The sequence below is a fragment of the Humulus lupulus genome, chromosome 7 (assembly GCF_963169125.1).
Source record: "Humulus lupulus chromosome 7, drHumLupu1.1, whole genome shotgun sequence".
Classification (NCBI taxonomy): domain Eukaryota; kingdom Viridiplantae; phylum Streptophyta; class Magnoliopsida; order Rosales; family Cannabaceae; genus Humulus; species Humulus lupulus.
The window spans coordinates 17892235-17916107 of NC_084799.1; the positions used below are offsets into that span (position 1 = coordinate 17892235).

General features: G+C 34.2%; 4 protein-coding genes and 1 non-coding gene across 7 annotated transcripts; all 5 read left to right on the forward strand.

Annotated features, from left to right (window-relative positions):
* The first annotated feature begins 1526 nt into the window (after positions 1–1526).
* LOC133791438 (uncharacterized) lies at positions 1527–4870 on the forward strand. Its single transcript, XM_062229368.1, has 2 exons — positions 1527–2407; positions 4372–4870. Exons 1-2 carry the CDS (start codon positions 1527–1529, stop codon positions 4868–4870), a joined length of 1380 nt encoding a protein of 459 aa, XP_062085352.1.
* LOC133791439 (uncharacterized) lies at positions 4867–5568 on the forward strand. The gene has a single exon (XM_062229369.1). It carries the CDS (start codon positions 4867–4869, stop codon positions 5566–5568), a length of 702 nt encoding a protein of 233 aa, XP_062085353.1.
* Positions 5569–15141: 9573 nt separating this feature from the next.
* LOC133790833 (uncharacterized) lies at positions 15142–19591 on the forward strand. 3 transcript variants are annotated; one of them, XM_062228629.1, is made up of 3 exons: positions 15142–15337; positions 15820–15877; positions 16055–19591. In XM_062228629.1, exon 3 carries the CDS (start codon positions 16168–16170, stop codon positions 19297–19299), a length of 3132 nt encoding a protein of 1043 aa, XP_062084613.1. In that variant the 5' UTR covers positions 15142–15337; positions 15820–15877; positions 16055–16167; the 3' UTR covers positions 19300–19591. The 3 variants fall into 3 exon arrangements, with proteins under 3 accessions (XP_062084613.1, XP_062084612.1, XP_062084614.1); XM_062228628.1 differs by having other exon boundaries at positions 16058–19591; XM_062228630.1 differs by lacking the exon at positions 15142–15337 and adding an exon at positions 15361–15438 and having other exon boundaries at positions 16058–19591.
* Positions 19592–19828: 237 nt separating this feature from the next.
* Positions 19829–19900, forward strand: TRNAP-UGG (transfer RNA proline (anticodon UGG)). Its single transcript has one exon. It is a non-coding gene; the product is annotated as a tRNA-Pro (tRNA).
* Positions 19901–21901, forward strand: LOC133790834 (uncharacterized). Its single transcript, XM_062228631.1, has 3 exons — positions 19901–20075; positions 20304–20478; positions 21346–21901. Exons 2-3 carry the CDS (start codon positions 20368–20370, stop codon positions 21796–21798), a joined length of 564 nt encoding a protein of 187 aa, XP_062084615.1. The 5' UTR covers positions 19901–20075; positions 20304–20367; the 3' UTR covers positions 21799–21901.
* Positions 21902–23873: the final 1972 nt, after the last annotated feature.

Here is a 23873-nt window from a genome sequence, read left to right on the forward strand (position 1 = left end):
TGACTAAAGGAGATGAGGGCGCATACCTGGGTCTCCGTGAGAAGACCTCCGTGAGTGCCGACACACTGTGTGTCACCGTGAGCCGTGCGTGAAGGAGACGACTCTGCCGTAAGCCGTGCGTGAAGGAGAGGAACAGAAGAGAAGAGAGTTTTAGGATTTAGGGATTTGTGGATTTTAGGGATTTTTGATGTTTTAGATTTTTTTTTATTTTATTTCTGTCAATGTAAATGAAAGGGTAAATGGGTAAAATTATACCCACTCATTTAAAAAAGAGGTCATTTACCTAAAATGTTTTGAAAGTAGGTTATAGTGCAAAATGCACTATAAAAGGGGTCTATTTCCACCAATTTCTCTAAAAATAATAACGAGTACATTAAATAATCTTAGGGGCCCTTGGCAAAATGGCCTCTTTTGATAGTGCAATTTGCACTATGGCCTAGTTTCAATAGTTTTTAGCTAAATGGCCTCTTGTATTAATGAATTTTTTATATTACCCATTTTACCCTTAAAATAAAATAATAATAAATTAAAACAAAAACCCTAATAATAACTATCTTCTTCCTCTCACCCATCCACCCACACCCATCCACAACCACCCATAATAATCCCCCCCCCCACCACCACCACTGCCGCCGCTGCCGCCGCCGACCACCGCCGGCGAACATTGTTCATCACCGGCTGCCACAATTTCTCCACAAATCCAGCCACCACTCATTCAAAATGTTGGTTTATGAAGCTTTTTTTATTTTTATAAAATATGAGATTTTTTATATTGTTTTTGTAGATTTAAAATGCAAAATGATTGTTTTAGTATGTTGAAAGTATAAGTAAGGATTTAGGTTTATTTCTGGAGTTTTATGGAGGTTAAAGCTTGAAAATCTGAAAAAATTAATGGTGGTTTCGGTTATTTTAGAGATAGAAAAATCCATAATTTTTCGACAGCTTGTCTAATTTTTCGACAAGGAGTCTAAATTTTAGACCAGTAGTTGTATTTTTTTCGACCACCTGTCTAAAATTTCAACCACCTGTCTAAAATTTAGACAGGTAGTCTAATTTTTAGACGGGTTGTCGAATTATCAGACATGTTGTCTAATTTTCAGACAGGTTGTCGAATTTCTAGATTTTTCAACTTGATTTTCATTTTTTTATATAAATTTTTAATCAAAGTAATATCAATAATTTATATTTGTTTATTGTATTATTATTTTCAGATGTATTTCAAAAATATTGTAATATTATGTGATGGAATGTGGAAAAATAATGAGGACTCGTGGAAATAGATTTCAAATGGCTCACGATCAAGATCAAGTTTGGTACAAACTAACCTAACTTATGAGGAGTTAGTTGAACATATTTATGAAGTTACAGAAATCGATCGCAACCTCTTCGATATAGAATTAATTTACAAGATAACGACAATGGTGGAGATTGAACCAATTGCAATAAAAAATAGTAGAGACATTGTTAGTTTCTTTACATGGCAAGAGCGCGATTTGGTTCCGTTATGTGTGAGTTTGATCAAGAAGATGGAAAATATGCTCATTAAGGATAAACTTGTTACTAATATTGATTCTACTACAAATATTGATTCTATTGCAAACATTTCTACTGATGATGATTTTGATGATGCTGGTTTAAACGACGATAACAATGTTGATTTAGATGATGACGATGATGACAACGACAACGATGATGATGATGAAAGAAACAATATTGATGATGGTTTTGTTGAGGTAAATTTGAATGTCCCATGTCTTGAAAATAGAACTTTTGATGATTCCTTTGACGATGCATACATATGTAATGTTCCTGATGCTAGTTCTGCACCTCACACTCTTGAAGATAACCATTTACCACTTCCTCGTGTATCCCCTAGTGATCATTGTAATGAAAGAAGTCATGTTAGTAGTACACCAAGCTCAAATGCAACAAGTATTGATGAAGATGTTTTTTGTGTTGGTCAATATTTTGTGGATAAGAAAGAGTTGAAGATGAAAGTACACATACTTGCTATACGACGAAACTTTGAATTCAAAGTGAAAAAATCAAATAAGAAATTAGTGGTTTTGATTTGTGTTGACCCCAATTGTAAGTGGAGAATTCGTGCGACAAAGACATGTGCAACAGGTTTGTTTGTTATTCGCAAGCATTGTAATGAACACACTTGTTCTTTAGAAATGCGACAAAATCATCATCGGCAAGCAACTTGTTCTATTATTGCAGAGCACTTGAAAGCGAGATATGAAGGTGTGAAAAAAGGTCCAAATCCAGCACAAATAGTTAATGAGATGAACAAGAATCTTGGTGTAAAGTGTAGTTATTGGAAGGCATGGAAGGCAAGAAAGTGCGCTCATGAACTTATAAGGGGTTCAGCGGCAAACAGTTATCCAAAACTCCCATCTTACTTGTACATGGTCCAAATGTTGGGGTTTTATGCCCTAATTAAAACCCAAATTCTTTGTAATCTCATTTTATTATCAATAAAAGAATAGAAATCATTTTTTGACTTGGTCAATCACTTTGCTCGCATGTTTTATTTTCATGATTATTTGTTTAATATAAACTTCTATTAAATCCCGAGCATATAGCTAATCTTATTTATAGTGACGTAATCACAGTGGAATATAAATATGATTATATGTTCAAAATAAGTTAGTCCTAAGATTAGTCAGTGCACCGGATTTACACTGACTTGCCAATCTACGATATGATCTACTTACACATTACAGTGTTATGTTCTTTCCAGAACATTAACAAAGTAGATAAGATCGGATGTATTTGTTACATCGGACAGGACCGATATTGACAGTTGATAAGATAAGTAAACATACCGTTATTATCTATTCTAGTCATATCATATAGTTGACCATAGGTCAATTCAATCTCAATTCTGAGTGGTTAGTATTCTAACTGATTGTATTATTTGAGTTCTTTGACTTGTTCGTTACCAGCTTACCCTACGGACTAGCCCATACTTACATCTTGGGAACTCGGTAGTACAATTGAGTGGGAGTGTTAATCATAGATATGAACATCTATAGCTTCTGATGAAGAAGTGAAATGATGGTTTCCTTTTAGTTTGGTTCAAGGTGTTAAATGATAGAGATCTCATTTCAGTAATTAAATTAGTTTACTGAAATATCATTTACAAGGAACTAAGTGTTTTAAGGATAAAATACAATGAGGGGTAAAACGGTATTTTAGTCCTATCTCATTGTAGACCGTTTATAGAGGATTGAGTGACAATTATGGTTGTAATAATGGATAATTAATAGCGTATCTATATTTTTTATAGAGCATTCTATGAATTCAAGAGTGCAATTCAAAGTCTATAGTGGAGTCACGAGGAATTAATAAGTTAGTAAATTTATTTGTTAAATTTATGATAACTTATTGGAGCTTCATTTCATAGGCCCATGGTCCCCATTGTACCTTGGATAAAATCATCTAGATAGTCTCAATTAATTGATTTAATCATCAATTAGAATTATCAAAGTTGACCAGGTCAATTTTTGATAGTTTCACGAGTTGTGTAATTTTGAGAAGAAAAGAGAAATTATGGCAGATTTATTAATTAAGATAAATTGGTATCTAAATTAATAAATAAATTTAAATCAAGGTTCAAATTATAAATAATTAATTTGATAAAGGATTTAAATAATTATTTAATTAATTAAATCAATAGAAAATAATACAGGCCTTGATTTTAAGTCCAATGGGCTAATAATCAAATGAGAAATTTCACGGGCCTATAGCCCATGATAATTTCAACCTAGGGCTTCAAAATGGCTGTTATTTTATTGATTTTTTAATTAAATTATATTGCCTAATTGAGTCTATAAAAGGAGTGCTTAGAGAGAAGATTTGAGAGACGACAGATAAGTCACAAGTCAGATTTTCTGATAGTTTTATATTCTCTCTAAACACAAGTCCTTTTCTAAGCCACTTTGTTATTTTCTCTTCTTCTCTCTATATCTATCTCATGTGTTGAGAATTTCTCACACTAGTCTAGGTGGTTCTAAGGATACATTGGAAGATCGTGAAGAAAATAGAAGATCGGTTCAGTTTCTTGATAATACTCTGCGACAGAAAGGATACAAGAGTTAGAGAAACTGAAGGAATGACTCTTAATTCCGCTGCGTATACTGTAAGTATTATATTATTTGTTTCTCTTTGAATTCAATTTTAGAAACATGTGTTTAGGCTATCTTGTATTAATTTGTTTAATATTAGATATACATGAAAATAAATAAAGATCCTGTATAAGCTTTTCCAACACCAAACGTCTAATCCTGGTACGTACACTAGATTAATTGTTGATGAAGAACATAAATTCAAATATTTATTTTTGTCTTTGGGAGTATCCATTAGAGGTTTTCGTTACATGAGAAAAGTTATATCTATTGATGGAACTCATTTGAAAAACCAATTTGGAGGAAATTTACTCATTGCAACTACACAAGATGGAAATTTTCAAATTTATCCTCTTGCTTTTGGTATTGTTGATTCTGAGAATGATGCATCTTGGAATTGGTTTTTGACATGCTTACGAGATCAAGTGCCTGATACTACTGATTTAGTGTTTATATCTGATAGACACAAAAGCATTATAAAGGGAGTTCGAAATGTATATAAAAATGCTTACCATGGAGCTTGTATGTGGCATCTTGGACAAAATATAAAGACAAAATTTAGTGGTAAAGGTTTGAAAAAGTTGTTTGAGAAGACGGCAAAAGCGTACAGAGTTTCAGAGTTCACAAAGTTATTTGCTGAGATTTCTACAAAAAAACCAAGTCTGGCAACATACCTGAAGAATGCATCTTTTGAAAGCTGGTCCAGATGTTCCATGGTAATCGATACAACATCATGACCACCAACAATTCTGAGTCATTGAACCAAGTTTTTAGAGAAGCTCGAGAATGGCCCATCATTCCTTTATTGGAGGAAATTATCACTACACTCTCCAGATGGTTCTATGAGAGAAGGACAAATGCAAATTCTTGTCCAACACCACTTACAGTTGACGTAGAAGATATAATGAGACAAAGATACGAACAATCAAGGTACATGAGAGTTACACCCATTAATATAAGTGAGTTCCATGTTAAAGGTGAGCCACTAGACGGTCTAGTTAATATTGAGGAACATTCTTGTACATGTCGAGAGTTTGACATTGATAAGATTCCATGTATTCATGGCATCACTGCAGCAATGCATCGTGGAGTAGATGTTTATAGTCTATGCTCAAAATTCTACACAACTGAATTTTGGAGGATGGCTTATGCAAAATCTATTTACCCTTTACCACCTGAAATAGAATGGCTTATTCCAGAAGAGGTTAAATCTAAAGTCGTTATCAAACCAGTTAAGTTAATTCCCCCAGGGAGACCAAAGAATAAACGAATTCCTTCGAGAGGAGAGTTTCCAAAGGAGAAGAGTAATTTTGCATCTGAATCGTCATCAAAGAAAGTAAAGGGTAAGGTTTCTGATGTTGATGGGGGAAAAAAGCAACGGAAGTGTTCCAATTGTGGATGTTATGGGCACAACAAAACCACATGCAAGAAGTGATTATTTTTTAATTTATTTTGGACTTGGTTTGATGTTTAATGTTTTGATAATATTGTGTGATTTCATATTTTGGACTTGGTTTGATATTGAGATATATGTTCTTTTATTGTGTTATTGGAGCCTTTTTAGACATTTCAAACATTTTAAACAGGCAATCGAAATTTTAGACAAGCTGTCGAAAGCTTTAGACAGGCAGTCGAAATTTTAGACTAGCTACCGAAATTTTTAGACAAGCAGTCGAAATTTCAGACTAGCTGTCGAAAGTTTTAAGACAGGCAGTCGAAATTTTAGACTAGCTGTCAAAATTTTTAGACAAGCAGTCGAAATTTTAGACTAGCTGTCGAAAGTTTTAAGACAGGCAATCGAAATTTTAGACTAACTGTCGAAATTCATGGCTAATTGTCAAAAATGTATAATGAGTTCAGATCCAATTCGACATGATAAAGTGTTGTTTTAATACTATAAACACAATCATCATAATAGTACCTCAATAGATTATCTACCACTAAATCCTTGATCATCATAGTAGTTTGATTGAAATATGTACCACTCAATCTGTAATCATCATAATCTCATAAAGATTAAGTTTTGTTTAACTTTATAAAATGTTAGACAAGTTGTCGAAATTCATGGCTAATTGTCAAAAATGTATAATGAATAGATTATCTACCACTCAATCCTTGATATATGCTCTTTTATTGTGTTATTGGAGCCTTTTTAGACATTTCAAACATTTTAGACAGGCAGTCGAAATTTTAGACTAGCTGTCGAAAGTCATGGCAAATTGTCAAAAATGTATAATGAATTAAGATCCAATTCTACATGAGTAAGTGTTGTTCTAATACTATAAACACAATCATCATAATAGTACCTCAATAGATTATCTACCACTCAATCCTTGATCATCATAGTAGTTTGATTGAAATATATACCACTCAATCTGTAATCATCATAATCTCATAAAGATTAAGTTTTATTTAACTTTATAAAATGTTAGACAAGTTGTCGAAATTCATGGCTAATTGTCAAAAATGTATAATGAGTTAAGATCCAATTCGACATGATAAAGTGTTGTTTTAATACTATAAACACAATCCTTATAATAGTACCTCAATAGATTATCTACCACTAAATCCTTGATCATCATAGTAGTTTGATTGAAATATGTACCACTCAATCTGTAATCATCATAATCTCATAAAGATTAAGTTTTGTTTAACTTTATAAAATGTTAGACAAGTTGTCAAAATTCATGGCTAATTGTCAAAAATGTATAATGAGTTAAGATCCATTTCGACATGATAAAGTGTTGTTTTAATACTATAAACACAATCATCATAATAGTACCTCAATAGATTATCTACCACTAAATCCTTGATCATCATAGTAGTTTGATTGAAATATGTACCACTCAATCTGTAATCATCATAATCTCATAAAGATTAAGTTTTGTTTAACTTTATAAAATGTTAGACAAGTTGTCGAAATTCATGGCTAATTGTCAAAAATGTATAATGAATTAAGATCCAATTCGACATGATAAAGTGTTGTTCTAATACTATAAACACAATCATCATAATAGTACATCAATAAATTATCTACCACTAAATCCTTGATCATCATAGTAGTTTGATTGAAATATGTTCTTTTATTGTGTTATTGGAGCCTTTTTAGACATTTCAAATATTTTAGATAGGCAATAAAAATTTTAGACAAGCTGTCGAAATCTTTAGACAGGCAGTCGAAAGCTTTAGACAGGCAGTCGAAATTTTAGACAAGCTGTCGAAATCTTTAGACAGGCAGTCAAAATTTTAGACAAGCTGTCGAAAGCTTTAGACAGGCAGTCGAAATTTTAGACAAGCTGTCGAAAGCTTTAGACAGGTAGTCGAAATTTTAGACAAGTTGTCAAAATGTTAGACAGGCAATCAAAATTTTAGACTAGCCGTTGAAAGCTTTAGACAGGTAGTCGAAATTTTAGACTAGCTGTCGAAATTTTTAGACAAGCAGTCGAATTTTCAAACTAGCTGTCGAAAGTTTTAGACAGCAGTCAAAATTTTAGACTAGCTGTCGAAAGTTTTAGACAGGCTGTTGAAATATAACACAAAGAAGTCTGAAACAGAAACATCCAACACAAGTAGTCTATAACAATTTGTGGTATACCAGAACTGTTTTATACATAAACAAAATACCATTCCATTGCCTTTGCTAATAAATATCCAATACAAGTCATACTATAAGAGTTTGATACATAAACAAAATACAATTCCAGATTTTCCTTTACTATGGATCCCAATCTCTATTGTAGATTTCACATGACATTTTTTTCGAAAGAAGGCAATATTGTCATTGTGAACATAATTCATGTTTATCCCGCACATATCGAACTCGATATGCTTGATGGCAAATATTCCACAATCTCCGCTGCATAAAGCAATTAAAATTATATAACTCGTTCAAAATTAATCAAATCACATACAAATGTTCGGATGAAGTACCTGGATTGGTCTTGAGGAATGTCACACAACCTTCGACATGTAAATGACTCAGGAATTTTGTGAAGACGACCCATAAACTTACCACTTTGATGAAGCAAGTACGGTAGCATGCACTGGAAAGGCTCCAAGTGTTTGACCAATTTTCGATCAGGTGTGAGGTTTATATTACTATCAAACACTACAATCTCCCACTTCTCCAACTTGACTGCCAAAGATACCCAATGTTTGCCTTCGATATTTAGTGGTGTGTAAAGTGTGTGAACATTCTCCCAAGCATTTCCTCTAAGTGGTTTCTCACCATTAACATACTTAATAAAAACATCATCAAATACAAAGTCCTTGTAATTTTTACCTAAATTAAACTTCTCCCAATGTCCGCAAAGCCACTGAGAAAAGAATTCATCAAGAATGGCGACATTCTTATCAAAGAGGTCATGATACTTTTGTGACCTTTTTCTCATGCCCCATAAAGCCTCATCTATATGTTGCATTAGTAATATCATTTTAAAGGGTAGCGTAAGAAAACTTTCATTTATAATATTTGAACAAGTAAAATTAAAATACAATTATACTAACATCAGTAGACAGCCATGTTGCTGGGGTAAATAACTGTTCGAAGTATTTCCTTTGGTAGCTGCCGGTTCCACAATTAATTAACATGCTACACACATCAATTTTTAAATTGTGTTAGGCCTGTAAAGACAATCATAATGCAAGGAAAAATATTAAATTAAAGTACCTTGTGTTGTTCTCATTGAACCACTTCATAAAAGCCTCTTCCTTGTGCTCGTCAATCTTGCGAAATGGATCAACTTTGAACCCTTCACCTTTTCTAAATTTTCTCCTTTTTGTTGGGTCTGTATATGGTGTCATCAGGGCAGAGCACGTTTCCTTTTTCTCATTGGCCTAGGATGAGGAGATGTGACCTCAACTTCATTTTCGTTATTACAAACAACATCATCACCATTAAAAGTAGGTGGAGTGACATAGCTATATGCATCTCCGCACTCACCACCATCAACTTTTATGCCATTATGTTTAGCCTCCAACTCAAACTCAGGTTGATTAGATTTACAACCAGAACTACGAACCATCATTGATAACACCAAGTCCAATTTGGAGTCCATTTCATCTTGTCGCTTCATCAACTCATCAAAACGAGTGTTCATTTTCTTCTCCAAATCAACCCATAACTTTTTCACATTGCCCGAATTCTTATTTGGATTGACATTTGAAGCTGAAGGGCACATTTTTTTATCATCTGAAACATCAACCTTCTCTTCTTCCTTATTGTATTCACTCAAAACAGGACTGCAAACTTTAAGTTTTTTAACAAAGGTATCAATCAAGTCATCGGCTTTATCATTCAATAACTCAAAATCCTTCATGTATGGTTGGCACTTCTCTAACTCAGAAGCATGGAGGATATGATGTACGTCAATCTGTCAAACAAACATATAACGACTTAAATTTACCTTACCCATATTAAAATTAAATTCACGCATCACCAAAATGATAATTTTGACTTAATTTTCCATGAGTAAGCTTCAATGCCTGACTAATCTCTTTGTATTCGGGCTCTTTTTCTTCCCAATGTAAGCAACGAGGAGTCGCATTTCCTTCTTTTTGGTTTGCAAATAAATTTCCAAGTAAAAGTATTGCTTCATAAATCCAAACCTAAAAAACCAAAAATCAAAAGAGATAAATTAGACAAACTAAAGACAAGATATTGATGTTTAAATTCATTCAAATATATTATTAAAAAACTAACCTGAAAATTATAAGGAAAATCATATAATTTGTATGATTCTATGCTTTTTTTCCCACCAACCTTATTTTGGTACTTAACAGACTTTTTCTTCAAATTCGTCTTCAAACCATCTAATGTGAGATTATAACATAACCTACCCCATGGATATTTGTTAAAGACATCAAAGTCCTCAACAATACCCATGTTTTCCTCCCCTATAGGTTGTGCAAGCACTACTCCTTCCAAACAATAAAGCAAAGCAAGTCTCAAATGATCCCGATTTTTCTTTATGTATTTCTTCTTTTTTTTCAACTCCCTACTAGATTTTCTTCACTCATATCCACAAATATAGTTTCCAAATCTTTAAGAGTAATGTGTCCTTCTATGTCCCTAAAATACTCTTTTTTAAGCCTATTACCCTTTCTTAGACTACTTAAGTTTGGGTCATTGGATTTTCCGCAATTAAAGCCACTAATCAATGCAAACTCGTGCATTGAAAACCTAACAGGCTGACTATCAATATCAAACTATAACTCATTTTCTTTATTAGTTTGTACCCGCCTCTGTAAAAGAAAATGTATCAACTGCCCACTACTCTTCGCTAGATCGATTAGTTTAAGAAGATGACCAAAACAAGAAGCTGTGAATGCTTCCAAATCTTCATAACAAAGTAGTGATTGTATATTCCTCAACACTTGTATCCTGTAGACTACAGATACACGACTTGAAAAATGTTCATTCTCCATCAATATCGATCTTAGTGATGGTATGTCTAAAGATTTCACCTGTAAAATTATAACATTATGAATCAATTATATTCTTATTCTTACTTATCCAACAATGATATTATTCTATTATTTATTTATATACCTTAGACAACAGCGGTGATGGTTTCAATGAATATTTTTCATTTGTCTATTCTCTTGCATGTATTGAAAGAGAAGGTGATTTTTGTGGAGACTTTCTAATTGCTTCTTCTATTGCTTGAGTTGGAGGAGAGGCCGATGTCATTGGAGACTTTTCTGTTACTTCCTTTATTGATTGTTTTTTAGGAGATGCCACTAATGAAGTGCTTGAACATCCAGACACCATTTTTCTTGTAATAATACTACCTGTAAAAATATTCAGCAAGACCTGAGACAAGTAATTTACAATTTGGCAGTCCAAAACTAAATACCTATTACAAAGAATGAGACAAACAATTAACAGTAAAGGTTAAGAAATCTAAAAATCAATGAGTTATGCATATAAGTCATAATCCTTCAAGGCCGCAAGAATTTTTTTTTTCTTAGTACTGGCTGTGTATCAAACCTGAAACTCAGAAACATATCACTTGAGTTCCTCAAAAGTGTATATCCTCCAAATTGCAAAAGAGTAAGAATCTGCATCACAAGAATACAAATAAATGATAAACAAAGAGTACTTGGTAATACTCTATATAATCAGTAAAAGAAAACATCAATTAAAAATCAAATACATAAACACATATATATAGAGAGAGTAACAGAGAGATAATCAGTAAAACAAAACATCAATTAAAAAACAAATACATAAACACACATATATATAGAGAGAGTAACAGAGAGATAATCAGTAAAACAAAACATCAATTAAAAAACAAATACATAAACACACATATATATATAGAGAGAGTAACAGAGAGATAATCAGTAAAACAAAACATTAATTAACAAACAAATACATAAACACACATATATATAGAGAGAGTAACAGAGAGATAATCAGTAAAACAAAACATCAATTAACAAACAAATACATAAACTTGAAAAACAAATTCATAAACTGGAGTAAACTTTTACTATAGCTAATTACAATTGAAATTTACAAAACACCATGTGATAGAGAAGATTTCAGGGCATTCATATAAAGAGAAATATGCAGCAACAGGTTGACATGAACTTGAAAACTTTGTAGCATGTCATTATGTATATAATCTTTACTGGTTAATTTTATGGTTCAAAATTACCAATGTACTAGGAAGATTAGCTCAATTTGGCGACGATCTTCTGCTTAGGGAAGGAGATGAGTTGAAAATTTCCTGACCAAGTTCCTTTATCTTGTTCAGCAGAAGCATTTGCTCAGTCTCGAGCTGAACCATGTAGTCATCTTGCGTAGTCATCAATTAACAAACAAATAGATAAACACACACACACACACACACACACACACACACACATATATATATATATAGAGAGAGAGAGAGAGAGAGCAACAAAGAGACGGGAGGGAGGGAGGGAGAAGAGTGACTGAAGGAGATGAGGGATGGGTTGCTCGGGTCGCATACCTGCGTCTCCGTGAGTGACGGCGCCGTGAGCCGTGCGTGAAGGAGAAGACCTCCGTGAGTGCCGGTGCACTGTGCGTCGCCGTGAGCCGTGCGTGAAGGAGAGGAACATAAGAGAGTTTTAGGATTTAGGGATTTGTGGATTTTAGGGATTTTTGATGTTTTAGATATTTTTATTTTATTTTATTTCTGTCAACGTAAATAAAAGGGTAAATGAGTAAAATTATACCCACTCATTTAAAAAAGAGGCCATTTACCTAAAATACACTATAAATGGGGTCTATTTCCACCAATTTCTCATAATCTTAATACTTTTTATATGGTATGTGACTTGCTATACAAGATCGGCTAAGAATTAGGGCTTTGCAAAAATTTTTACAACCCGCCCAATCTGAATAAACCGCCCAAACCAACCCGAAAAACCGCCAAAAAACACAACCCGAATAAACCGACCAAAATTTAAACCACTAAATTGTTACATTGGGCGGGTTGAAAATAATTATCAACCCGCCCAATATAACCCAACCCGCCCAATTAATAATTTATTATTTTTAATATATTCAAATAAATATATAAATTAATTAAGTTTTGTTTTAATTTTTTTACTATAAATTTAAAATATTGTTTTAAGCTTAAAAATATAAACTTCACACTATTGGTACTAGTATTTAAAAGAAAAAAATTACAAAAATGTTTAAAAAAAAATACCACTTTTGTTTTGGTGGGTTGACCCGCCCAACCCGACCAACCCGCAAAAAAAAAATACAATTTCGGTTTGGGCGGGTTAACCCGACCAGCCCGCCCAAATTATTGGACGGGTTAAAAAAAAATTTCTTAATTGGGCAAGTTACGGGTCACTTTTGCTAACTCGATTATGACATTGGACGGGTAAAAATGCCTTGTAACCCGACCAACCCGCCCAATGCTCAACCCTACTAAGAATGTGAGATTAATAATAGATGACACATGAATAAAGGATAATAATAGATTATATTCTAATAGTTTACACCCAAAACAAAATCTATGACAAATGTAGAAAATTTCCATCTTATATTTTCTAACTAAAGAAGTTTTAGAGCATCACACCAAAAACTACATTTATTAAAAGAAAAATATCTGGTGCAGCCTCTCCTCTTTTCTCTAAAGCCCATAAACTTTTTCTTCTCTTCTATTGCTGTTTAGTCTTCCAATCTTATCAACCTCCATCTTTTCTCTTTGCTAGTGGCCTAAGCTTCACCATATTTTTATTTTGGTGCTGTTTTAGCTTGGTAGTGGGGAGCGAGTAGCAATGTATAATTTTAGTCTTGTTCTTGGTCTTTTTGTGGGGTGGTGGACGACAAAGATGGACAGAGTTGCTGCACTCTTCTCCTTTGTTTGCTTTAATTGAAGGAAACAAATCCCATTTGGGTGCTCTGGCGTCGGTCCCAACAATGACTATGGGTCACGGTTGGTGGAGATCGGAGTCGGAAAGCTTGGATGGATCTCGTGGTGGTGCTTTGGATTCTCTTTTTTCTCGGCAATGGCAGATGGAGGTCTCCTTGTTTGGCTGAAGATTGGACCCATTATTGCTATGGATTTCCCTTCATATTTTGGATGATCTTGCTTGACTTTAGTTTCGCTCTTAAATATGCTAATCTAGTGTTGTTGTTATTTGTTTAGGTTTATTTTTTTGATGTTTTCGATTGGTTTATTTCATTTGTTTATGCTAATTTTGGTATTTCCCTTGTTGGGAATTTGAGGTTAAGTCTCATTGATTTATCTATTTTAATTACTATTTATGGTAGTATGGTATTTGTTAACGACTACGATTACAAATAGCGTGTGTGTCTTAGTTATGAGTGAACATTTGATCCGAAAAACTCGCAAATTCGCCTGACCCGCAACCCGAAAACTCGTTTTTTGGGAAAACCTGTCGGATTTGGGTTAAATTTGACCCGAACCCGACAAGAGTTGGGTTGGGTTTGGGTTTGAAATTTGTTGAGCTCGGGTTCGGGTTCAAACCCGAAACAAAAAAATTGTATTTTTGAAAAAAGTGTAAAAAATGGTAGTTTTGCAAAATTTGGATTTTCGGCCCAAAACCCAATAGGCCCAGCCCAACCCAAAACCCAACCCGAAAAAATTCGAAACCTCACAAAAACCTAAATTTTTCGGATCGGTTTCGGTACTATTTTTCTCCACCCGATACCCGCAAAACCCGAACTCGATGCACCCAAAACTCAAAAATCCGACCCGTGTGCACCCCTAGTCTCAGTATATCAATCATTTGGTCTTGTTGACGTCTGCTCACCATTTTGGGAATGATCTATCATTTTAGTTTATCCATGTTCTTCTTGAATGAATCTTTGGTATGACACTAAAAGAAAAATCTGAATACACAAATAATTATATTTAATTTATATATTATAACTATAAAAAAAATCATTAAAGGTGATTATAAGTATTAATCAAGAATTTTTGGATATAAATCTAGCCTTAAAGACCCCCCCTTAAATACTTTTCTTAGCAAAAAAAGAAAAAAAACCCTTTAAATATGTTGAAAATGTAAAAAAGTAAAAGATTATAAGAGTACTACTTGAGATACTACAAAATCTTTAGAAAAATATATAAATTATACCAAAAACAATTACTCAATCATCGTCGCGTAAATAAAAAATTTAGAAAATTATTCTCACCAAACAAGTTATTCGATCAGCCAAGAACATATTCAACTAATTTATTCTCAACGCATATCATAAATTGGTGACATTCTTAGAAAATTAAACGACAATCTCAAAAAATCATAGTCGAAATACAGAGTTCGTCAATATATTCTATTCAACAAAATTTACTTATAATTCCACATAAGGTGCCATTTCCAAAGGAAACCATAAGAGAGCCACACTTTGAAAATTTTTTAATTTAAAAAAAAAAAAATATAATATTAAAATTGACTAAAATATAAATATTAAAAAAAAAGTAGTTGAGAGAAAGTAGAGAGTTTGTAAATATAAATATATACGATAATTCCAAAAAACCCTTGCACTCTCTATTTTGTTAGAGAAATAGCCCACACAGTTGGAAAACCAAAACTCAAAAGAGCAATTTCAGAGAAAGTAAGGGCTAAACTTTCAGATCTAAACAAAACCCCCCATTTTTTCATTTTCTCACTTTCTCTTCCCGCTTCAATTTTCCCTCTCTTTCTCTCCTCCCCTCTCCTCAACTCTCAAACCCCATCTCCAAAATGTAAGTGACTCTCTCTCTATTCTCTTCTTTTCACTTTTATCGTCTCTTGATTTTCATTTCTAGGGTTTCTGATATCTCTGAATCGCCCTTTCATTTTCCCGGTACTTTATTGAATGCCTTGCATTTTTTTTATTCAATTTTTTTTTTCCTAAAGTAGTTTTTACTCGCTCTGGAACGTTGGTTCAGTGGAGTTCTCTGGAATATATATATATATATATGCATTAAAGATGACGGATGTTGTTTTTGGTTCAGTGTTAGTGTATGATTGTTGTGCTTAATTTTTCTGACATAGGGTTTTCACTTTTGAATGTTATTCTGTTCATTATTTTCCCTATGGAATTTTTTTTAATGGGTTGGGATTTTTTTTTATTGCATGTACTCCCATTTATTTTGGTGATTAATTTTTTATTTGAGTATTGTTGAAATAGTTTTACAATTTAATTCTGTTTTTTTTCCCTAATGTAAGCATTGTTGGGTTGCAGGTTTGTGAAATATTTGGCATTGGCTTTCTGATTTCTGCTAGTTCTGGTGAAAAACGGGGTAATAATATCTTTTACATTTCCCTTTTTCCTGTGATATTCCTGATAGTTTTGTGGTTTTGTTAAATCATTCATGTTTTACAAATTTGTTTGTTTAGCTGAAAGTTGATAAATTGATATTGGATGTATATGTATTGGTGGGAAAATTAATTTATTTTTACCTGGGGTCTAATTGAAGCAGGGTGGTATATAGTTGGTGAATTATGGAGGAGCAAGTGCTAGACTAGATATTATTCTCCCTGTATTTGATTTCTATACCCTAGTGTGGTGAAGCTAGGCATTTGGGAATCTATGTCACCTATGGAGTGCAACAAAGAGGAGGCTGTTAGGGCAATGGGGCTTGCTGAGAAAAAAATGCACAGTGGAGATTTTCCAGGAGCATATAAGATTGCACAGAAGGCTCAGCGGCTCTTTCCTGATCTTGAGAACATTTCTCAATTGCTGGCAGTCTGTGAAGTTCACTGTTCAGCCCTGGTGAAAGTAGGTACTGAAAAAGACTGGTATAAAATTCTACAGATTGAACAAACAGTTGATGGGGCAACCATTAAGAAACAGTACAGAAAGCTTGCTCTCTTGCTTCATCCTGACAAGAACAAATTTGCTGGTGCTGAAGCTGCTTTTAAGCTAATTGGTGAGGCTAATATGGTGCTCTCAGATCAAGCTAAACGTTCCAGTTATGATATGAAATATCGAGTTGTAAAGAGAACTGCTCCGCCAAAGCCATCAATCCATCATTCAAATGCGGGCGCGTCTGTCCAGCAACAGTATGGTGCTTCAGTCAATCTCCAGAATTTTCCTCGCGCACAATATGCTGCCCAATATCCATATCAGCAGACACAGCCAGTCACCTTTTGGACATGCTGCCCCTTCTGTAATGTGAGATATCAGTTCTACAAAGATTTTGTGAATAAATTGCTATTGTGTACAAATTGCCTTAAAAATTATGTTGCCCATGATATGGGTGTTCAAGGTGCACCATCAGGATCTGTTCGGGCTGCATTTCCAAATCAGGGTCCGCCAGTGGTGCCCTCACAATGCAATAATGTAAACTTCTCAGGCAAAAGATCCCCAAATCCATTTCCTTGCCCACCACAAATGCCGAAGGCAGGGCCTCCTGCCAAGCCTAGTGGACAGTCCAAAATGGAAGAGAAAGATATCAAGGATGCACCAGTGACTAAGCAACAGGTCAAAATGCCTAAGTCCAAGAAATCAGGATCTTCTGGCCATACAAACAGAAAGAGAGGGAGGAGGTTTGTTGAGGAATCAAGTGAAAGTCGTGACACTGAAGCTGAAACTGAAGATGTTTATAAAGATAATGTTTTTGACTCCTCTAAATTAAATGAAAGACAACACCATAGGAGATCTTCAAGACAGAAGCAGAATATTTCTTACAAGGACAATTTTAGTGATGACGATGATTTTGTAAGTCCCCCGAAAAGGCCGAGGGTGGCCACATCATCTAGTTCTAGTGAAGATGACAATAGAAAAACTTTTGTTAATGGTGGAATAACTAAAGGTGATGGGTCCCATAAGGAAGAGTCCAAGCAATTTGAAGGTGTTCCAGACAAGGACAGGTTTTCAAGCAAAAGGAGTGATGCTGTGGCAATGGAAGAAGGTCTTGAAGCATCTGATTCAGAGCACTTTCCATGTCCTGATCCCGAATTCAACGACTTTGATAAAGATAAGAAGAAACATTGTTTTGCTGTTAATCAGGTATGGGCTTGTTATGATCCAGTGGATGGCATGCCAAGATTTTATGCTCGAATTAAGAAAGTGATCTCTGAATTTAAGATTACCTGGCTGGAGTCTGCTCCAGAAGACGAAATAGGAGACAATTGGGTTAACAGTGAATTGCCGGTTGCGTGTGGTAAGTACACACTTGGGGATACTCAACCTGTTAATCTCACTATATTTTCACATCAGATGCACTGCATGAAAGGTGGTCGACGAGGTACTTTGTTCGTATATCCTAGGAAGGGAGAAACTTGGGCTCTCTTCCAGAATTGGGATATTAATTGGAGCTCTGACCCCAAAATTCATTTTCCTTTTCATTATGAATATGTAGAAATACTCTCAGATTACCAAGAGGATACTGGTGTTTCTGTAGCATACTTAGGGAGAGTGAAAGGGTTTGTCAGCCTATTTCAGCAAATTCAGCTTCATGGAACTGTGAAATTACAAATTCCACCTAATGAGCTGTACAGATTTTCTCATCGAATTCCCTCTTTTAAAATGACTGGTGAGGAAAGAGAAGGTGTTCCTAAAGGATCTTATGAATTTGACCCAGCTGCTTTACCACCAAGTTTCTTCAATGTTTGTGACGAAGATGTGAAGACGAATAATGATGTCCATGCTAAAAATGCAGCTGATCAGATCCCTGCATCTGGTATTCCCGAGAACAATTCCAAAAGAGAAACTTTAATATCTAGAAAATCTCCAAGGAAGAGTAATGGCAATGGTAAAACAAGTGGGGGCCAAAGCACTGCTGTAGACACTGGTAGGAATGACATGAACCAAGGTAATGTTGCTGCATCCAATGGAAATGCCACTGTGCCTCAGGCTGATGAGAAGATGAAGACACCAAAGAAGCAGGGAATCAGTCATGACATTGACTTTAAACTCAGAAGATCTCCGAGGGATCTAAGCAAAAAAAATGAAGCGGTATCTAACCAGCATTCAAACTCTGAAAAAATTGAAAGCTCTGCCAGCTCATCCGGCGTTAAGTTTAACAATACTTCTAATAGCTGCAATGGTGACAGAGTGAAGGACCATTGTTCCCAAGAATGCTACGACTTTACCCAGCAAAGGTCTAAGGGAAAGTTTAAGTGTGATCAGATATGGGCTCTGCGAACTGATGGGTATGTGTTTCCCAAGACCTATGCTCAAGTTAAGAAGATTGAGACCACCCCTGAATTCCGGGTGCATGTTGCCTTGCTAGAACTTTGCTCTACGTTGAAAGGTGCAATCCAGCCAGTTTCTTGCGGGACCTTCAAAGTTAAAAGTGAAGGTACCAGGGTCTTTCTGCTTTCATCATTCTCCCATTGTTTGAATGTCAAAGCTATTATGAAAAAATATGAAATATACCCTCGGAAAGGGGAAATTTGGGCAATGTACAAGAACCAGCACAATGAGCTGACCCCTAAGCTGGATGGCGAGTATGACATAGTGGAAGTGATGGAAGAACATGGCCAGAACATACAAGTTGCCATTCTTATTCGGGTCGTTGGCTTTAAATCTATGTTCAAGGCTCCAAGGATTCAGAGATCAAAAACTGGCCTGCTTGAGATACTGCGTGACGAAATGGGTAAATTCTCGCATCAGATTCCTGCGTTGCAACATACAGGAGAGAAAGATAGCCGCCTTGCAGGATGTTGGGAGCTTGATCCATTATCTATCCCTGCTAGTTTACTTTCCTTAGATTGAGAACAAAAAGTAGCTTTTTCTTTCCTTCTCATTTGTTGTATATTTTTGTTCTGTTGTGTTACTGTTAGCCATTGGTTGTATTTTGGGTAACCCCAAAGCTTTTTCCAGATGTGAAACAGCAGTAGTTTTACTCATTGTTTTGGGTTTTCTCAGTTTTGAAACCACAGAACAGAACGCATGGACATGACCATTACCATTGGCTTTCTTTTCATAATCGGGTCTTATTCAATGCTCAGTAGATATGGGCTGGTTTTGTTTGCTTTTCATGTGTAATATAAGCATTTCAGCTCAATCTGTTGTTAGAACTCGTCACGGTGGATAATGCACATGATTATGATGAAACAAATTCATCAGACCAAATGTTACCCTGTTACTTGTACTTCGAAAGCAATGTCTCCTTTTCAATACTTGAACAATCTCTTTTTATTTATCTTTACGATAAATTAGAACAATTTTGTGTTTGAAAGTAAAAATTAGAGAACAAAAACGATTTATATAAATATTGAAATTAAACAAGATGTTTTAAAGAGGGCATTTGGTCTAGTGGTATGATTCTCGCTTTGGGTGCGAGAGGTCCCGAGTTCGATTCTCGGAATGCCCCACCATTAAATGATTTTGAATCTTTTTTTTTTAATAATATTTCCTTTTTCTTTCTCATTTGTTGAGTTCTTACTTGTCTTCGTTCTTATACTCTCCCTCGTTCTTCCTCTCCATCCAGTCTTTGTAGTTTTAAGTTATTTCCTGCGGTTCTTCCCTTTATTACCAATCGAATACTGGTAAGATTACTTGATCCTTTTCTTTTTCGTTGGTGGTTTGTGCTGAAACTGTGTTTTATGTTTTGCCTTTTAACTGTTCGATATAATGTTTGTGTCAACGGTTAGTTATTTTTTCTTTTGTTCCCTTTTGTTTCGTAATCTGAAGATAGAAGGATATCCATTCTTGCATTACTTCCACCTGTACGACATTATGCCTGAATGAGAAAAAAAATTGCTTTTTGCTCTCAGGTTGAAGATTTACAGAAGCTTAGAATTCTTTCTGCTTTAGTCCGTCCCAAGTTGTGTGAAGAACATGTTGAAGGAGGTTCTAAGAAATTCCTGGTACAGAGGGATTTATGGGCATGGAGGAGAGAGTCTTAGGAGCTGCTTGTACGTCCCTGCAATTGGTATCCACAACGGCCAGGTACACCTCCAATCGTTTTCTAGATTCTTATTATGTTTTAAAATTTCTGTTATGTTTTTGTAATAACTCAGGCTAAAACCACAGCTATTATTGTCAGTTTTAGCTCTACACGCTAGGAAATTGGTAGTAGAGGATTTTATGAGAGTTTTATGCTCTTCTTTACTTGATTTGGACTTCAAATTAATAGTTGCAGGCTAGAAAGAGTGATGTGGTGATGACATATTTTGATGGTGTGATGTGATATACTCGTGAGTTGCGGTGAACTTTATCTTATAGGGACACCCTGAAACTGATAATTGAGAAAGAAAAGGATTTTGTGGAATTCTAGTTATAGTGTGACTTATGTGACAGGGATGAAATCTGATAAGGAATTTTTTGCCATCTGGTATCTAAAGCATTAACTTTTCGCTTATTCTTCTTCCTAGAATAGTGAAAAGGCAGCGATGCTGATCATATAAATATATCAGGCATACTTAGAACTCCTTCTCTTTCACTAAGGCAGCTCACCTGTGTATAATCTACTTGGCTTCCCAAAAGTGTGTTTAGGTATATTTCGTATAAACGTTTTGGGGTTGCCATCAAGATTGTCAAATAATGACGTTTTGGGTTGGTCTCTCTTTGTTCCTTGACATCTTTTTCTAAAGTATACTGTTATCCCTCTGATTTCGTGTCATCCTCATGATTTGTTGAACGCATTTCCTGTGTTATTGTGTTCAAGTCTGAGGTCCAGCTCCTTTCTTTAGAGGGGTTAATAATCCATTGTTGAGAGCCAAAAGTTCCAAGTGGCTGCAATCCTAAATGTTCATTTGAGATATAGGAAAAGTTTCTTCCTATCACATCAAATTTTCTAATTGTTCAATGTTGAAGGTTCATTTTGCACCAAGAAGCTTTTTCGGGGTAGAAGATTTCCTTGATGACAACAACAGCCGACCGTACACTTACAAGAAGGAGAAGAAGTCAAAAAATCCACAGAAACATGTATCGTTCAAACAACGTACAGAGGCATACATGGAACCATTTACGCTCGACGTGTTAATCTCAAAGCGATTTGTGACGGCTTCACTTACTCACAGGGTGACTAGTAGGCAGGTTGCAGTTGCTGGCACCAACTCTAAGGACATAAAAGCCGTTCTCCGGTCCAGATCAGACATACCTGCATGTTTGGCCATTGGGAGTATTTTGGCTGAGAGGGCAAGAGAAGCTGATGTCTATACTGCTTCTTACACTCCAAGAGACAGGGACAAGTTCGAAGGGAAGATCAGGGCTGTCGTTCAATCTCTTATCGATAATGGAATTGATGTTAAGATTTATCTTGATTGATTCAGTTGCTTTTCTTTTAATACTAAATGACTTTTTTGAACTAGTTGTGTTTTACAAAGGTGACATTCATTCATAGCCATAGATGTGAAAAAGTGTTGATCTTTGTGCAGGTGTAAGATTGTTTGTTGTTTGACTAGCTCCATGCTAAGGGCATACAAATGAGATGGGGTGCTTATTTCTAAATAAATTTTTAAATTGTGAAAATTACCATAAAACTCAGGTTAAAAATGATATAATATAATGGGAACTACTATAGTGGGGGCATGGCGTCTCTGTTTTTTGTACGTGAAAAAATTATACTTAATTTTTTTTATATGACGGTGTATATTATAGTTATTTAGCATATTCTACTAGTTTTTAAAAAATTACGAATAATTTACGATACCGAAAACAAGCTTCAAAATAATATGTTTCATGCGTGTATAAAACAAGCTTCAAAACAACTTACTTCTTATTTTTAGCACTGTAAATTATTTAGAATTTGTAAAAAATTTGCGGGGACTCTAAATAACTACATTGTACACCGTCATATAAAAAAAATTTAATTGTAATCTATCCACATATAAAAAACACAAAAATAAGTTGTTTTTAAGTCTGTTTTATACGTGTGTGAAATAAATTATTTTGAAGTCTTTTTTGATACCGTAAATTATTCAAAAATTCATACAAATTTGTGGGATGCCTACTATAACTACACTCTGTACACCGTTATATAAAAAAATTAAATTATAATTTATTCACGCACTAAAAACAAAAAATGTCCTTACCAGAGGGGACAAAAGGCATCGTCGTATTGTAGAATTTTCCATAGTATATATGAGGAGTTAAAAAATCTTATAATATAAAATTAAGTTTATTTTATTTTTAAAATTTTTTTCTTCATAAATTTATATTTGAGTTTATATTAAATATTTATATTTATTCATTATTTTTTTTTAAATCCAATTTTTCTTTAACAATTCTTAATTCATGATTTTTTAATAATTGAGGTACACAATTTTATTTATTTTTTATTTTTTAAAATGGTGCACAATAACTAAAATCGGAATTATATAAGGTATTATTATTAATTTATAAAATGTGGTGTTTGTAAGAATATATGAGGTGTAAATATAGTTTTTTTATTTTGTTACTTTTGTCTTGTGAAAGCTTGTGTATGATAACCAAGATAAAAAATTCGATTCTACTGGTGGAACCATCGAAATATCAAAAATCATCTATGCCGATATTATTTTAGACAGAAGGAATTTACCACATATACCATTTTTTCTATATCTTTTTTCATTTTTACTTTCTCATTTAATTATTTTCAATTTTATAAATGTTATCTTTTAAGATTACGTGTTAATTAGTTTTATAAGTTCATTTTTATGGTTTGTTTATACGGACTAAACAAAACTATTGAAAGTTCAAAGACCGTGTTTCTAATTTTTCATCATTTTATCATATGTATGACAATTTTTTTATAGGGGCTTCATTTTAAGCCCTATCAGTGGGGCTCTCAGGATTTCTCGACCCGTAAACAGTTTTCGGTGCGATTTTTTTTATGACCGTGTATATTGTAGCTATTTAGAGCATCCTGCAAATTTTTAGAAAATTCCGAATAGTTTACAGTACTGAAAACTAGGTTCAAACATGTTACTTTCCACGACCATAAAAAAAATTAGTCATGCTTGCAACAGCATGTTTGAACTTAGTTTTCGGTACTGTAAACTATTAAGAATTTTATGAAAACTTGCAAAATGCTCTAAATAGCTACAATATACACGGTCATAAAAAAAATCGCGCAAAAAACTGTTCACGGGTCGAGAACACTAAGAGTCCTACTGGTAGGGCTTAAAGTGAAACCTCTATAGGAGAATCACAAGCTCCACCTTATATATATATATGATTTAATTTTCTCCTATATATAAATCTTATAAATTGTTGAATTTGAAGTTTTCTTTAAGTAACTTTTTGTTTATAGTTTAAGTTCGTTTCCAAGGATTTTCCTTGTAATGGTGCAAGACCATTTTTAACGAGAGCCTCAGAAGGTAAATAAATCATTATTTTTCATTTTCTTCTTCCATCCTTAT

Bases quoted from the DNA above. Each gene is read 5' to 3' on its own strand.
- LOC133791439 (XM_062229369.1), top strand. From the start codon at position 4,867: ATGACCACCAACAATTCTGAGTCATTGAACCAAGTTTTTAGAGAAGCT.
- LOC133790834 (XM_062228631.1), top strand. From the start codon at position 20,368: ATGTTGAAGGAGGTTCTAAGAAATTCCTGGTACAGAGGGATTTATGGG. The intron at 20,479-21,345 runs GTACACCTCCAA...TCAATGTTGAAG, and splicing joins TTGGTATCCACAACGGCCAG to GTTCATTTTGCACCAAGAAG.
- LOC133791438 (XM_062229368.1), top strand. From the start codon at position 1,527: ATGGAAAATATGCTCATTAAGGATAAACTTGTTACTAATATTGATTCT. The intron at 2,408-4,371 runs GTACATGGTCCA...AGTATCCATTAG, and splicing joins CCAAAACTCCCATCTTACTT to AGGTTTTCGTTACATGAGAA.
- LOC133790833 (XM_062228629.1), top strand. From the start codon at position 16,168: ATGTCACCTATGGAGTGCAACAAAGAGGAGGCTGTTAGGGCAATGGGG.